Source organism: Aedes aegypti, chromosome 2, assembly GCF_002204515.2.
Source record: "Aedes aegypti strain LVP_AGWG chromosome 2, AaegL5.0 Primary Assembly, whole genome shotgun sequence".
Classification (NCBI taxonomy): Eukaryota; Metazoa; Arthropoda; class Insecta; order Diptera; family Culicidae; genus Aedes; species Aedes aegypti.
In genome coordinates, this window is record NC_035108.1 from 471,142,173 (window position 1) to 471,157,940 (window position 15,768).

Genomic DNA, 15,768 nt, shown 5'->3' on the forward strand with positions numbered 1-15,768 from the left:
CATGTTAATGTAGTAACGGGAAGTAACAACCATTGACCTAATGAGAAAAATGAGTTCATCGCAGTAATCCACGCCATGTCAGTGAAAAATAATACCTCCACTATTGGTACACTGTTCCTTTAGTTGCGGTAAATTTTTAATTTGTGTTCCTATAGTTGCGGTATCCGTTGTTTTCTTATGGGATCCTCCACTATAGGAACACTTTACCACAACTATTGCTACAATTAAGGAAAGTGTTAGCATTTTTAGTGATATTTCATCAGTTTTGAAGCAATTTGAACGCTCTTTTCAACCATTCCGTGTATCAACAAGTCAATACGTCGATTGACAGTGTCGGTTCGGTGGCTTATATAATAAAATCAGTGAAAACGGCACTACCGCAACTGTAGGAACACCCACAACTAAGGGAACACTTACCCTAACTCATTCAAGATTTTGTCTAGTGATTCATCCATCAATTTCTCTGGGACATCGTCTAAGATTCTTGGGTAAAACATCTTCTAAAATTCAATCAAAAACTTCTCCAGTCATTTCTAGGGATTTCCTATGACTTCAACTTAAGTATTCTCTGACGATAGTTTCAGCAATTGCTACAAAAGTTTTTTCTAAGATATCTACATAAATTCCTCCACTAATTCTATGTGATTTTCTAGGATTTGAAAGCTATTTTTCTGAAACTCTTGCAGGAAATTAATGGAACCTGTGTAAGTTTTAAAGTCATCCTTAATGAATAGGGTTCCCTGAAAGAACTCCTGTACTTTCGAAGAAGTTTTAGATGATTTCATAGATAAAATCTGTCAGTCTTTCATGGATAAAATCAATTTTATCAATCTTACATGGATAAATTCAATTTATAAAGGAATTTCTCGAAAATCATTGGACAGAAGAAATTTGTGCAGGATTGATCGGGGAAATTATTGAAAAAAAATCTGTAGTATGAACTGAAGTAAAAACCAAAATAACTTTTGAAGATTGCATGAGAAGTTTTCGAAAAACTTTTGAAAAAAAAAAATGGAAAAAAAAACTGCATGAGCAATACCTGGAAGAAATGCTGGAGAAATTCCTAAAAAAAAAGTTCGGAGAACTCCTCAAGAAATTATGGATTTCTGGGAGGAAACGTGGATGAATTCTTGAAGGAATCCACATAACAGGCAAGGAATTCTTGCAGGGTTTCTTAAAGAAACCTTCAAGCTATTTTTCAAAAATTCTGGAATAAACTTCTGTGGGCTTCCTTGGGAGAAATTTCATAGAAATCTTTAGAAAATCTCCTAGATCCTAGAGTAACAGAGAAGGAGAATTCGGTTGAGGGATTAAAGAAAAATATCTGAAGGAAATAGGATAGTTTTGGGAAAAATCATAATAATTTCTGAGGAAATTATTGTAGGTAGTAGCTTTGGAGTTCTCATGAATTTCCTGGGGAAACACCAAAAGAAATTCTTCAAAGTATCCTTCGAAAAATCGCTTCTAGGAGACTTTGAAAGTATTCTAAATAAAATCGCTATGACAATTCTTGAAACTTCTCGTTTGGGAATCTGAGACGAAATTATTGAAGAGCCTGTTTAACCATCCATAGTCTCTGAAGCCTGTACAATTTTGAATCATAATTCAATGCAAGCATTATAAAAAAACAAAGAGATTCAAAAACAGAGTATCCTTTATATTTAAACCCTTTCCAACAAGTTTATTAAACTAATTCGACAAAAGTAGAACAAACTGCTTGCCTATTTAATCAGTTGGGTTGTTAATAGCAAACATTATGTTAATTTTTGTTGCTTATTTTTCTATGCACCGAAATTAATCGCAAAGGATTTCATGATAAACTGAAGATTCATGGGAAATGTTTCAAAACAAAATCTTTCAGAAAATCTTCATAATCTACTCTAAATGATTTTATGCAAAATGCTCCAAATTAACAATGCGAATTTGATCCAATCATTTTTGAACAACTGAGCAAAATTTCTTTAGCGATTCCTTTCAGTAGCAAATCAAGCTTAAAGAAGTTTCTGGTAACAATTATTACAGTAAGTAACGATTTTCACACGAACCAGAACTTTTTTGGGGCAATGCACAAACCAACCCTTCACTAAGCATGACAAAACAATGGAAAACCTTATCGTATCTTCCATTCCATTTCCATTCACTTATTCAATAAGAACAGGGTGTCTACTACCTGGAACAACCTGGAAAACCTGAAATTATCAGGGAATTTTATTCAACCTGGAAGAAACCTGGAATTCTCAGGGAATTTAGAACGCAATCAGTGAAATTATTTTGGATCAGTAATATATGGTAGAATACGTCCTGTGGCACTAAATCTTAAATATCAAGAAAATTTCGGCTGCGCCGCTATCAAAACACTGTTTAAGGTGCTCAATCCTTTTTTTATATGTTCGTTTATTCAGCATTAAAAATGTTTAAAAAAGGGCATTCCTAAGGTTTGCAGGTCTCTTTTTATGTCTTGGTTACTGTTCTAAATCAATTCTCTAAAAAGTTTATTTTTGTAAGGCCTCTAAGGTCCCTATACAAATAAAAAATGTCTTCGAAGTAATTTTTTTTGCCTTAATCTGCGTCCAGTGAATCCTGATGCATCATTTTATAGGCTCCAGAAAAACCTTCAGAGACTATTACGGGACTGTTCAGCAAGTTTTTAATGATATTTTTCTCAGATCCTAAGGAATGCTTCAGGAATTCTAGTGGTTTCTGCAGAGATTTCTTCTGAGACACTTTCAGGAACTTCTTCCGGGGTGATACCTGCATTTTTAAGGGATGCCTTACTGAATTCCTTCAGAATTTGGTCACAGATATCGCTCTGAAAAAAAAATCTAGCCATTATCCCAGGATTTCCTCCAGATGTATTTCCACTGATTTCTTCACCAGTTTTCCAGTTGAGGAGATTCACCACAAATCTTTCAGAAGTTTTTCCACTAATGTTTATTTCAGAGTTTTTATTTTTTTCTAAGAAACCCTACAATAATTCCCAAAACCTTTTTTTTATTTTTCGTATGGATTCTTTTCAAAATTAATCTACAAAATCCTTCAGGCATTATTCTATGAAATCGATTCTAATATTATCCAAAAATTCCACAATAAATACGACTTGGGATTCCTCATTAAGTTCCTCAAGAAATTTCACTCGGAATTTCTCCAGTATTTCATGAAAATATTATTGCTGCGGTTCAAACATTTCTCTAACCATTTTTCAAATTAAATTTCCAAACGCCAATCAAGGTTCTACACCGGTAGTCATTACAGTTATTACTACGATCATTCATACATGAATTTCTTCAAACAGTTTTTTTGGCATTATTTAGAGATTCGATTTTTTTTCAATTGGCATTTATCAAGAAAATCCAAGGAAGAATTTAATAGATAAAGTTATTTCAGAGATTCTTCAAGACAAAGATTTTCTTTAGAAATTTCCTCCAATTAATCTGAAAAAAATCTTGACATTTCCTAAGAGACATTCTTGGATAAAGAACTGAAAAAAGCAGGATTGCAGAAATAATTTTCAATTTTTAAAAATGCTCTAAACGAGGATGTTGGAGGAAGTGCTAGGGAAAAATCAACGGATAAATTTCTAGAGAACTAGGGACTTCCTTGAAAACTGAAATTGAAACGGTCTTTGGAGGGATTCCAGGAGGATTACCCGTAGTAATTTCTTTGGTAATCCTCAGAAAAATTCCTGATTGAATTCTTGACGGTACCTAAAATGAAATTCTTGGAAGAATTACTTAGCAAGTTCGTGAAAAATCACAAACTCCTGGGGTTTTTTGAAAGCCACTGAGCTTATATTTGGCCACAATATGCGTCGTATTGCATTGCTTCTTATTGCAAAGTTTCAGACGATTCAGCCGAGAAGAAACCCCCCATGCCAAAGTGAATCATGAAAGTGGCCAAGTAGCTCTGTCTGCACCCTACTTGTAATATTGCAAGGAGTAAAAAAATATCGATGTTTTTAGTCTGCTCAAATGAAAAACCAAACTCTGATGAAAAAAATAAAATAAAAATAAAATGACATTCAGAGAAGTATTCGGTGTACGTCGCCGTTGTCCATAAATATGAATCCCATTTTGAGGAAAAGGATATTTTTCCTTAAGTTCGAGTAGACTATTTCTTTGATATCTGATTTTGATGATTGAAGTCAGATCATTTGATAATCAAAGTTGTTTTTCACGGAAATTAAATAAAAATGACCAATATTTTTTTCTTATGTTGATTACACTTCGAGCAAAACACAAATATTTCTTTATTGAAGTGAAAAATACTGTTTTAGAGCTGAAAATAAATTTTAATCAAGTAAAATTAGCTATTTGTAAATCATTTATGTATTTTGGAGAATTTCTTGAACCTGAAATTATTTTTGTAAACCTGGAAAAACCTGGAAATATCAGGGAAATTTATTTCTGTACATGAGTAGACACCCTGAAGAATAAGTGCTACATTTATTTTATTTTATTTTTTTCAAGCTTTATGTCGATCTTTTTTTTTTTTTTGTTTTTGGTAGATCGTGGGTATCGCCACTGGGATCAGTGTTAAGTAATCATCTCTGGCTTGCTATGGAAGCCAATGATATTGAAGGTAATTCCCCAGTATTCACAATTGAAAGGAACAAAAAAAGATGCGGCTTATAATATTTGAAAGACGTAAAATTTGCAACTGGGTAATAATACAGCGTCCATTTATTAAGTCATGCTAAAATTGGAAATTTATGACCCTCGTTCGTATCGCTTTTTGTATGGAAACTTTCATTTTTTGTATGAGCTATATCGCTTGAGACTACTCTCCCTCTACCCCTATAGAGTAACGTAATTTGTGGACGGCACCCAATATATTAGGAACCGATTCCTCATATCAAGAGAAGCGACACTTTTTCTCAATGGCTTCACGGACCCCCTGAGAGCTCGTCACGGCCCCCTAGGGGTCTGCGGACCACCGGTTGAGAAACCCTGGACTGGATAGTGTTGTATTCTGTGAGAGTTGCTGCTCTCGAACGCTCGCGCGCCACGTACCAAACGAGAGAGAATGTGTACATTCATAGGGCTCTCCAATTGCGATGTGCCACGAACTGTTATGGTTCATGACCTGTTACACTCTCTGACTATGGTTTGATCGGCCTATTCGGATCAAAATCCAAACACTGAATGCTGTTGAAATGAAAATGTTATGTCTTGCTCACAGAAACGCATTTGCTCAAAATCTGTTTAAATTCATGTTCTTAGCCATTGAACGCGTGAGCATGAGTAAAGTTCACATCGGCCAAAATATGGGAATATGATCAAGTTATTGATGCGAATATAGCATGCTTCATTGTAACCCGCATGATTTCGAATTTATCTATCATTGATATCGACATTTTTCAGCTCACCGTTCATGTTCCACGAACTGTGTTCTATTCAATAGCGAAGCTCATGTTCTGTTCAAAATGCATCTCTGCTTGCACAATGAGCAAGTCAATGCAGAGTTTCCTCATCCGGCAATGCCTGTCAAGAAGTACTTCATTTTAATTGAATTATTCTGACTATGATTTTTACCACACTATCGGTTGGAGCTCAAGGATGAGCCAAAAGGGTTCAACTAGTTCCATAACGAAGGCCCCACCGTCTTCTTCCACCCGCCTTAATCCCCACCCGGATAGATAATAAGCCTTCACCCATCGGCTAACAAATGACTCGAAAACACGAAAACTCACCTCTGTCACGGAAGAGCTGTCTATATTTGCCTAATTGGTTCTGTTCGAGCCATTCGTCCACAAGGCTTCCGGAGCGACTTCCATCAGCGCCATGGCGTAGCGGAGGATACCCGTGCAGGATCTCGTAATCGGCCGAATTTTCAATAAACCACTCACTCCACACGTACAGCACTAGCTTGGCCAGGGATATGGTAAATGTCAAACTCAGCACCACGGCCAGCAGGATTTTTACACACCGGACAATCATGGCACTTCGAAGGGCACTACTGGCAATTCAGCACTCACTCTACGAACACTTTACACTGCAATTTGCGGAACAATCTTGACGAATTGCCATTTTGGTTTCACCTCGCCATCATAGTAGTCGACGTCTACACCTCCTTCGTTTGGCTTGCTGCGATGACGGCTCGATGCTTTCGTGGGAGGTTGTAAATACAGCCTGCTTCGATGTCGGCAAACGACAACATAAGCTGTGTGTCTGTGTGCGGTTGAGAGCGCGGCAAGGCAGAAGGATTCTTGAATGAGAGAGTGAGCGAGCGATTGGCCATTGAAGCACGTGTTAACACGCAAGGCCCTTCAACCAGCAGAGTCAGCTGATTGCAAGAAAGCGTGGGGCATAGGGAAGAGCGAATGCACGAGGAAGCATTCCATAGCGCATGGTTAAAAAATATTCACCTACGATGGTGGAGAAGCTTGCGTCGAGCTTTTTCGGTCATTGAAGTATGCGCCATCTGCTTGTGAAACGGAAACTGCTGATTTATGGGGCAGCTTGGTGCGCGAAGCAGAATATGATTAAACATAGTCATGATTGATATATTAATTTGAAGTTTATTTTGTTAGCAGATTGCTATAGCACGCCCTAATAATGAAAAACATCGGTGCTAGCGAAGAAAATTTCTTTTAATTCATTTGATGTCATTGCAACCAACATTTTATTATTGATCTCCGATACAGTAGCGTAGCTAGGGGGGTGCGGTGGGTGCGGTCCGCACCGGGCCCCGAGTTCATAGGGGCCCCCAAATCGTGGTAAGTGTTTCATTTACTATAATGAATTTGATTTCTAGAAAACTAACAGGTTACAAGCAGATGAAAACTCAGTTTGACGGTGACCTTGATCGGCAATGTGTAGGGCTCCATTATCAATGGTATTGATGATTAGAAAAGCTTAAATACCTCAAAATTCCATCTCGATAACTCGGTTTAATTTTGAAATTCATACGGATCTACCTGAATGTGCGGGGCCCATAACCGTATCTGAAACTGATTTGGAGGTATGTTACAGACCTCACCGTATTTCATTTCGATTATAATTTAAAATGGAAATCAGTAACCATCTTCGGGACATGGTTTGTACATATTCAAGGCTGGTAGAAGATCTCTTTTTAGAGGCTTAGCCTCTATTTTAATGCAAGGCTTTATTTTTAAAGGCTCTATTTTTAAGAGATCTTAAAAATAGAGCCTTTTTTTAAGACAATTTTACACTGGTTCTTTAGGAATTTCTTTTCAGATTCCTCGAGAAAAAACTTCATAAATTCTGATAGTGATTTTTTTTCATAGATTCTATACAAATTTACAATACCCAATTGCCTCAGACGTCTATTTAATGGTTTGTCGATTTAAATTGATGATTTGACCTTTCTAACTACGATTTCCATGAGCTGTCGGGAATTCGAATCAAAGTGTCCGGAAAACGAGGCAAAAGCAAACATGCGTCCGGAATAAGAATCATAAAAAGGCCACACATTTCCATTTATTTAAAATTATTCCTGTTGCGGAATCAAAATCTTCACCCAACATTCGAAATTTGAGTTTTTTGAAGGCTCGATAACGCAGAAGAATTATACATAATAATTAATTTTATATGCTTTCTGATGAGTTATACTTCACTGAGGCCTTAAGTGTCCGTAATATGAATCAGAACGGTATAGGAGATCTTCCCTAGCTTCATAAAGGAGCTCTTTAAAAAATACTATACTGTTCATTTGCATTTGAGGATTTTTCAAAGAATTCCTAAGAGAATTCCTATGCCAGTTTCTCCAGTTTGCCATACAGGACTTTTTACAGTAATATTTCGATATAACATAGCTCGATTTTTATATTCGTTACGTTACATCGAGGTTACGTTATATCAAAGCAAGTTTTTTTGTATCTTAATTTCGTTCAACATGTATACTTTTATTGGAAAATGAATTGATGTTATTGACCAAGCAAGCATTTTCAGTCTTTCTTACATATTTTTGCGTGTTTATTTTTAATTTTTCTTTTAATTTTCTTTTTTTATTGTTACGTCTCTATTGCTGCAATCTTTGAAGAAATGTATTCCAGAAATATCTTTGGAGGAATCCTTGAATACTCAGAAAAACTCTGAAAGAAATTCATAAACGAGATCTTTCAGAAACCCTTAAAAAGTTAATGTTGAGCCGTCCATTAACAGTTCTAGTAGGGTCGATATACCAATAACCGCATAGCTAAGAACAAAAATTCGTATAAAATCGAAAAATAACGCTAGCGTCATTATTTTTACATCATCTGAATGCTTTTTATCTTGGTTTTATGGAAAAATATGATAACTGCGAAAACTCAAATGACTGTATTTATTATCACGTGTGCCACTATAGGAATACATGTGCCTATAGTAGCACTAGGATGACGTCGTTGGCAAAATACTTATCAAAACAGTATTTAAAAAAAGCTATCGTTTGATGTAAAAAAGTTCCTAATTCATCAATTATTTCGTAAAATAAAAAATAGTTTCTCTCAGTAGTGCTACTTTAGGAACAAAAGGATTACTATAGGCGCAAGGGAGCTCAAACTTTAAGCAAAACTAATTATTTCGATCATTGTTTGAACAAATTCAATCTGTGTATCAATGGTACTTAGATAAGTAGCTCCTGACCTTCATGTAAAAAAATGTTTTGAAAAGATTTATATCAAAATGGCCGTAAAAAGCCACAAGTGCGACTATAGGGGACTGTCCACTAAGAGAACACCGACCCTAGGCAATTATGGGATTTGAAGAATTTTGTTATGAGGAACTCTTGAAATAAATCCATTTGTTATTTCTTGACAGAATTTTAGAATAAATTCTCCAAGAATTCTTTAAAAAACGTATCAGTAAATTGATGAAGGAATCACTAGAAAACTCCATTTAAAGAAGAACTAACGTTGAGAGATTTTCCATGGAAAAGTTTCAGAACGAATACGCTGTGAGAGTATCGGCATTATTCAAGGAGAATTCTCTGGGGGATCTGGAGATCTTGATAAGTTTTTGGACGAATTCCCGAATATATTTTGTAATACAAAATATCAGTAGGATATTCTATAGACGAAAACTTTAAAGATTACTTGGAGAACCTACTGAAAAAAAATCCTAAAGAACTTTCTTAAGAAATTCCTGATGGAATCAAATGGAAGGATTTCGTAATTAATTTACTGACAATATTTCAAGAAGATTGTTTTTTAGGTTTTTGGACGAATACCCGTACGAGTTTTTAGAATAATTGCTAGGGCATTTCAAGAATCATTACTGGATAGTTCTTCGAAAGAGTCGCTGGAAGAATTCATGATAAACTGCTGGAATAATTTATGATTTTTTATACTCCGGAAAAAATAAAGTATCGTAGGCAGAATGGTTTGAAGAATTTATAGTTGAATCTTATTTATATCCTGGAGAAATCACTTGGTGAAATTCTTGATCAAAGGCATAGAAGAATTCATAGATATATTTAAAATAAAAACTATTGGGAAATTCAAAATCCTTGAATTTAAAATCCCTAGAATCCAGAATTCTTTGGAAACAGTTCTTGGACATATTCTGGATAAAATCCTGGAGGAATTTAATTACAATTTTCTTATGAATTCCTAATGAAATCCTTGGGACGAAAATCCGTTAAGTCAATACTGATCAAATGTTTCTAGAAACTCTTGGCGCAATCTCTGAAATCGCTTTGAAAAAAAAATCTGGTGGAATCCCTGGAATTATTTTTGAGGAATATCTCAGAAATTTGTATGCATTAATATCATGAGGATTAACTAGTAGAATTCCTACAAGATCACTGTCACAATTAAGGGTATGCGAAATACCGAATGATTCCGTCAAATACGCTTCGAAACGAAATTCCGCGGAATTCCACGGAACTCGCACAGGCAAAATTTGTATTTTGCTATTTCGTTTCGTTTCGCCAAATTGTTAAAATATTTCCACGGAAAATTGAAAACAAACGGAATAAAACGGAATTTCGCGAAATTCGAGTTTGATTTCGAACAAAAAAAAAAGGCAAAGCGTTCGCTTCTACTCCTAGCTACAGTCAAAAATGGGTCCGTATTACGGATCAAATCGACTCATATCATGGATCAGAACACTATAACAGCAAATTATCTGCGAGGTAAACGAATGGTGTGCTAGTGAAAGCATACGTTTTGGCGTTTCTTTAGGAATCGTCTTATCTTAGATCTTAGAACTTAACTAGTCGGTGTTCAGGCAGACTGAACCAAGTGTTTTTTCATGGTTCCAGAAAAACGTTCCCCAGGCATGCGAAATATCCAAATATTTGTGTTATTGGCTGTAATAATGGAATTTATCGTAGTTGGAAGGGTCGACTGGTACTTGATGATGCTAATTTATTCGGCTATCTCAGTCTCAATGTTTTACAACGATATTTATTTAATTCTGCCCGACGTTTCGGCCACGGATTTTGGCCTTTTTCAAGGGTAAACTATTGTGTACGAAATACAGTTAATATATATAGCTTAGTTAATATAGTCTAGTTTGTCTTACATTGTCTATCGTTTTGTCCTGGTTGAAATCGTATCGTAATGGAATTTATCTATTTGATGATACATCTGTATAAAAATAGCATAGGAAAAATCACATTTGATTGAGTCCTCTAGTCCGGTCTGTCTGAACACCGCACAATGGTCGGAAAAAACGAAGTTTGGCCAAAACTAGTTTTATCGCTTTAATCGATGAAATATGTAATCTAAATATGTTATTTGGCGTTTTTATTGTTTCAGAAGGAATTATTCACATATTACGTAACTTTTTTTTTAAACCTTTTTTTTATTAGAAATGCAATCAAATTTGGCTGAAAGCACAAATTTTGTTTGTATTTCAACGAGTTTGATCAAAATATGCATGAAGATTGGTAAAATATATTTTATATCAACTTTGTATGAAAAATATCGTCAAAATGTATGAAAATATTGAATTATTTAAAAAGCTCTAACTTGCAAATCAGCAAATTTCTGCAAAAAATTTAAACGTTTTTTGTAAGATCTAAGGATGCATTTTAAAGTGCAATATTCGAAATGGCGGCGACATGACGCGACAAGAGTTGTTTTTCATGTTCAAAATCATCAAAATTACCAAAGTGTAATATTGAACGGTATGAAAACTTCAACCAAATTTTTTTTTCCATTCTCATGCTCGATAAAAGTGTTGAACCATAAGCTTTCAGATAGTGTGTAACTTTGGGAAAATATTGCATTCCTTAAATATGAAGTTTGTACTTAATTTTATTGTTACATTTTTCAATTTTTTGACTTCAGTCAGTTTGACGTCATAAAAGTCAAAGAAATTTTAATTTTAGTTCAATTTCAATTAAGAATCATAATAATATAATACATGAGGTATATTTTAAAATGATAAAAATCATAAAAATCTCAAAAAAGTGTTTTGGTAGTTTTGGCCGCTCCTTTATATGGAGCCCGACCATTGTGCACCGATCAACTTTGGTATGGGTTTCAATGCCTCACAAATATGACCCAGTAAACACAAACTCGTATACGATGGTGCATAAAAGTACAAGGCTGCATGCAAAGAGTACGTATATCGCCTCTATCTTTGTATTATTATATTCTACTATATACGATCATCTGTTTGCTGGGGAATCAATGCTTCTAGGCATTTATATATCCTTTGAATGGAACAAAAGTGTTTAAGCATGTTATTGTTGATTGCGATGCTGTACAGATTTATGGTTCGCGTAGGTAAAATAGGTTCTGCGTAATTGCTACTCTATTTAATCCAACTCTGATCCATATCTGTGTGCATCCATAACTGTTGGATGACAGTAGTATTGACTGATCCGCAGGATATGATAAACTGCACTGCCGATGTAAAGTTTCCAAAAACGCCCTTTTCATGCACAACCAGAATAGAACAGCCCCACTGTACATTATTGGTAGCAGATCATTGATGATTATCAGCATACATGCAGTAGCTTAGAGTTCGCGCCATAATCTCGACCAAATTAATTGTCTTTAAGAAGTATAAAACCGCTATAGTAACAAGATCAGCTAATAGTCCTTGAGATCTCGTACTACAAGTGGCTCTCAGTTAGATCGCGCGCGCAGTTAGCATAAGTCGTTATAATAAATCGCCGTTAGTCAAAGTTAAGTTACAGTTTGTGCCAATACAGTTTGAACCTCAATATATCAGTCGAGTTTGTGTCGAAGAAACCATATTTTAGTCGGTGCAATACATCCCAGTTTGAAACGAATTCTTGACTCAGTTTTTCCATGAAGAAATACCACTCGACAGTGATCCAAAACCAACAGACGCTCTTATGTGCGTTAACACGCCCATTTGCCCTAAATTCCTCGCGGCGAATAGCCCAGGAAAGGAACAACTGCGTTTGATGAACTACCGCAATGTTATCTTCCATAAGAATGAAGAAAGCAAAACCACGGTTTCCTCCGGAAAACATCGCGTGTCCTGTTGAGCAAATCCGTTAATGTATCGCAAAAACTATTTGAACACAAATGTAAAAAAAAGCTGCGGAGCGTGAGTCCCTGATGTTCTGGATTTGCTCAGGTGGTGCAGATTATTGATGCGCGCATTAGTTCTCTCTCTTGCTTTCCCGCTATGACGTCACTTTTAACACAGCATAAGAACAGCTCTCCCAAATCAACGCGATTTTTTTCGCGATCGCGATTTCGTTGTTGTGTCATAAAACTTCACATGTAGCAGCGAAATCGCAGCGATTGTTTGTCGCTGTCGCCGTAAAAAATCGCGTTGATTTGGGTGATCCAAAGCCACACCTCAAATCTTCAAGAGCACAAATCTAAAGAACCAGACGTCCATTCAATCTGAAAACTCTATCGATTGGTTACTCGATGGCCAATCGATCAAGTGTTCAGCTTGAACCGCTGTCGGGTACGTTAGATTGGTGCTCTTGAAATTCTGAGGTATGCCTTCGATTTATATTCACCTTAAACAAGAAAGATGCATTACATTATTTTTTATCGAAAAGTTAATCTAGGTTTATTCACGCTGTACCACACCACCAACTCCTCTCTCCTCTTATAACGTGACATAATTTCCTAACGACCCCCAATTAATAAAAAAAATGCAAATATTGATAATATATCATTACAAGTATTAGAAGCCAAATGCCGCAAGGCAAAAGTCTTAACCTTTTCAATACCGACATCAAGTTTCAAAATTTTCTAGTTTTGCCATCTGTCGATCGATTTTGATGATTTATTTCAGGAAAAATCACAAATCAGTTATAAATTTGATTCATGCATTGCATGCACCATCAAAATTGGTTCAGCCAAACATTAAATTTAGCTCATTGAAAAACGGATTGCCTGAACGAACATGGGTGAACTTGTCAGCCTTATTTGCGGTTCCTCTATGCTATGTAGTCCAGGTTCAACACTTTTTTTTCTAAATTTTCAAATATTTTTTTAAATACTCTCGAGGCTCAAAATTTAGTGAAAATGTGGTTTTGTAGTCAGTTTTAAACAAAGAATCTGAAAATGAGATAATATCAACAATCCTTAATTCTTCCAGAAATTGTCCAGAAATTCCTTCACAGATTTTGGAAACCTTCAGTATTTTCTACAAGGTTTACTCTATAAGTTTGCTTTCGTCCAGATTTGATTCCTCCAAGAATTAATTCACAGTTTATGCAAGGCTTTTCCAGAAAATTTATTAAAAACTTCTAAATTAACCCCAACAGGCAATCCTGGTTAAGCTGCTGCCGCCATATCTCTTGGAGTTTATCACTTTTGCAGTTCGTTTAAATTTATCTTGATTGATTTCTTAGGTATGTGTTGATGGATTCTTAAAAATTTAATTTAATTCAATACTCCAGCAAATACCAAAGCAAATATTCCAGTGATTCCTCTACTTATTTTTCTTCTTCTTTCTGGCGTTATGTTCCAACTGGGACAGAGTCTGCTTCTCAATTTAGTGTTTTCATGATCACTTATCGACTTGTGTCCCCAATCTCATTCATTCATGCCACAAAGCATAAAGTAGAGCAAAAAAAAATGGCAACAATGATGCCTTTTCAGCTTGCCTTTCAAAGTGATATAGGTAACTAAGTCTTGATAGTTTATATCGACTTGAAAAAGTATCACTGTACGCGCTAACATGTACCGTTTTGTCTCAAATTCCGAATAGACTCATATTCCGAACACTTGGTTTTTGTATGGCGATTTAGTTGAAATGTTTCGCTGAAATATGTCATCAAATTACCATGAAATGGCAATCATTTGCAATTCAATTTAAACATATTCCAATCTATTTTAGACCTCGGGAGTAGTGATGATTCTCTAGTTCGAGGTCAGTAGAGCTAGCCCAGATAAATTTATTTGCGAAATTGTTTATTTGAATACAATGTATTCGTGCTGTTCGAAATTTGAATCAAGGTGTTCGGAATATGAGACAGAATGAACACAGTGTTCGGCATTTGAATCAAAATGTTGTTCCATACTTTTGCGTTAAAGCAATACTAAACAAGTTAAAATAAACATTATTAACGACACACCCAATCGCTAACAGTTAGGCTTTGCAAAGAAATTAAAATTTTCACAAATATGGACTAATGTGTGCCCCTCAGATGCATTTGAAGTTAAAGCTGGCCTTAAGTGTTCGGAATATGAGTCAAAACGGTATAAAGTATTCTGATACTTTTTCAGCTGTGTCAGTTCCAAACCATCTGGTTTTCTTTGATTCGAAATCGTGAGATGAATCAGCAACAATCAACGACGCGTACAAATTTCAATGACGGCCTACTTCGCCTTAAATTAAACCCACTCATTGCCTTGTGTGAATGTCAGATATGTTGAAATTAAACCTTATAAAGTTATTAAGAAAATTTCAAACAAACAGAAAAGAGTTACTAAAACATGTAGCTAAGAATTCCGCTGAGCAACACTATGGTTTCCATATAGTAGAGGATTTAAAAATAAGTTTATATGCGTATGGTCAAATTTACTGCTTTTGACAAGAAAAAAAAACTTAAATGTGTATTCCGCGAAACAAATTCAAAAGTTTCGTTTCGTTTCGAAAAATTCCGTGAGATATTTGATTTCGTATCGAGTTACACGAAACATTTTTAAATTTCGTTTCGTTTCGTCATTATCAGCGCAAGATATTTCGCGTATCGTTTCGTTTCGTATCGACATGGAAAAAATCCATATCGCATACCCTTAGTCACAATTAAAAAAACTCTAAGAACTCTATATTCTTTAATTCCCGAAGTAATCTTAGGGAGAATCTCTGTAGTAATTCCTGAAGGAATTCACTGGTTAAAATCTGAACGATAATTTGAAAAAAAAATCTAGAAAATCCTTTGAGAAAATACTATTTGAAATCAAAGAGATATTGTAAACGGGAATCTTGGTGGAAGTTATGAGAAAACGTAAAATCATTGTAAACATTCCTGGAGTACTTATTTTGTTGAACAATTTCAGGAAGGTTTTTTGAAGAAATTTATGCTGGAATCTCTAAGGTAACTTTTATGGTTATCCTAAGGAGAATTCTACATTGGATTTTTTTGGGTTTATTAATTATTAGGAAGTTTGTGAAAATCACAAAATGAACTCTTGAGAAAATCTTTGGTGTTCATTTTGTAATTAGTCAGCTTAATTTAAGGCTTTTCTGCCATCAAGAATTTCAAAATCGAACAAAACACAAAATTCGGGAAATGTCAACATTTCGCTAGAATTCACAATTTACAGCGGATCATTGCTTTCCAGAGCTACTCCACCAGCTAATATATCAACTTACATGGCAATTCATTGGAAGTCCTCTCGATAATTTTAAGTAAACTAATGTATTTTTG

The 15,768-nt window shown here is 35.2% G+C and overlaps 1 protein-coding gene across 2 annotated transcripts in view; it reads right to left on the reverse strand.

Annotated features, from left to right (window-relative positions):
* Positions 1-6,126, reverse strand: part of LOC5567332 (apoptosis-resistant E3 ubiquitin protein ligase 1) — a 227,448-nt gene extending 221,322 nt beyond the window's left edge. The window contains exon 1 of one of the 2 annotated variants that reach the window (XM_021848339.1): positions 5,690-6,126. In XM_021848339.1, coding sequence (XP_021704031.1) covers positions 5,690-5,936 — 247 coding nt within the window. In that variant the 5' untranslated portion in view covers positions 5,937-6,126. The remainder of the gene's footprint in view (positions 1-5,689) is intronic. The other variant, XM_021848340.1, reaches the window with a different exon arrangement.
* Positions 6,127-15,768: the final 9,642 nt, after the last annotated feature.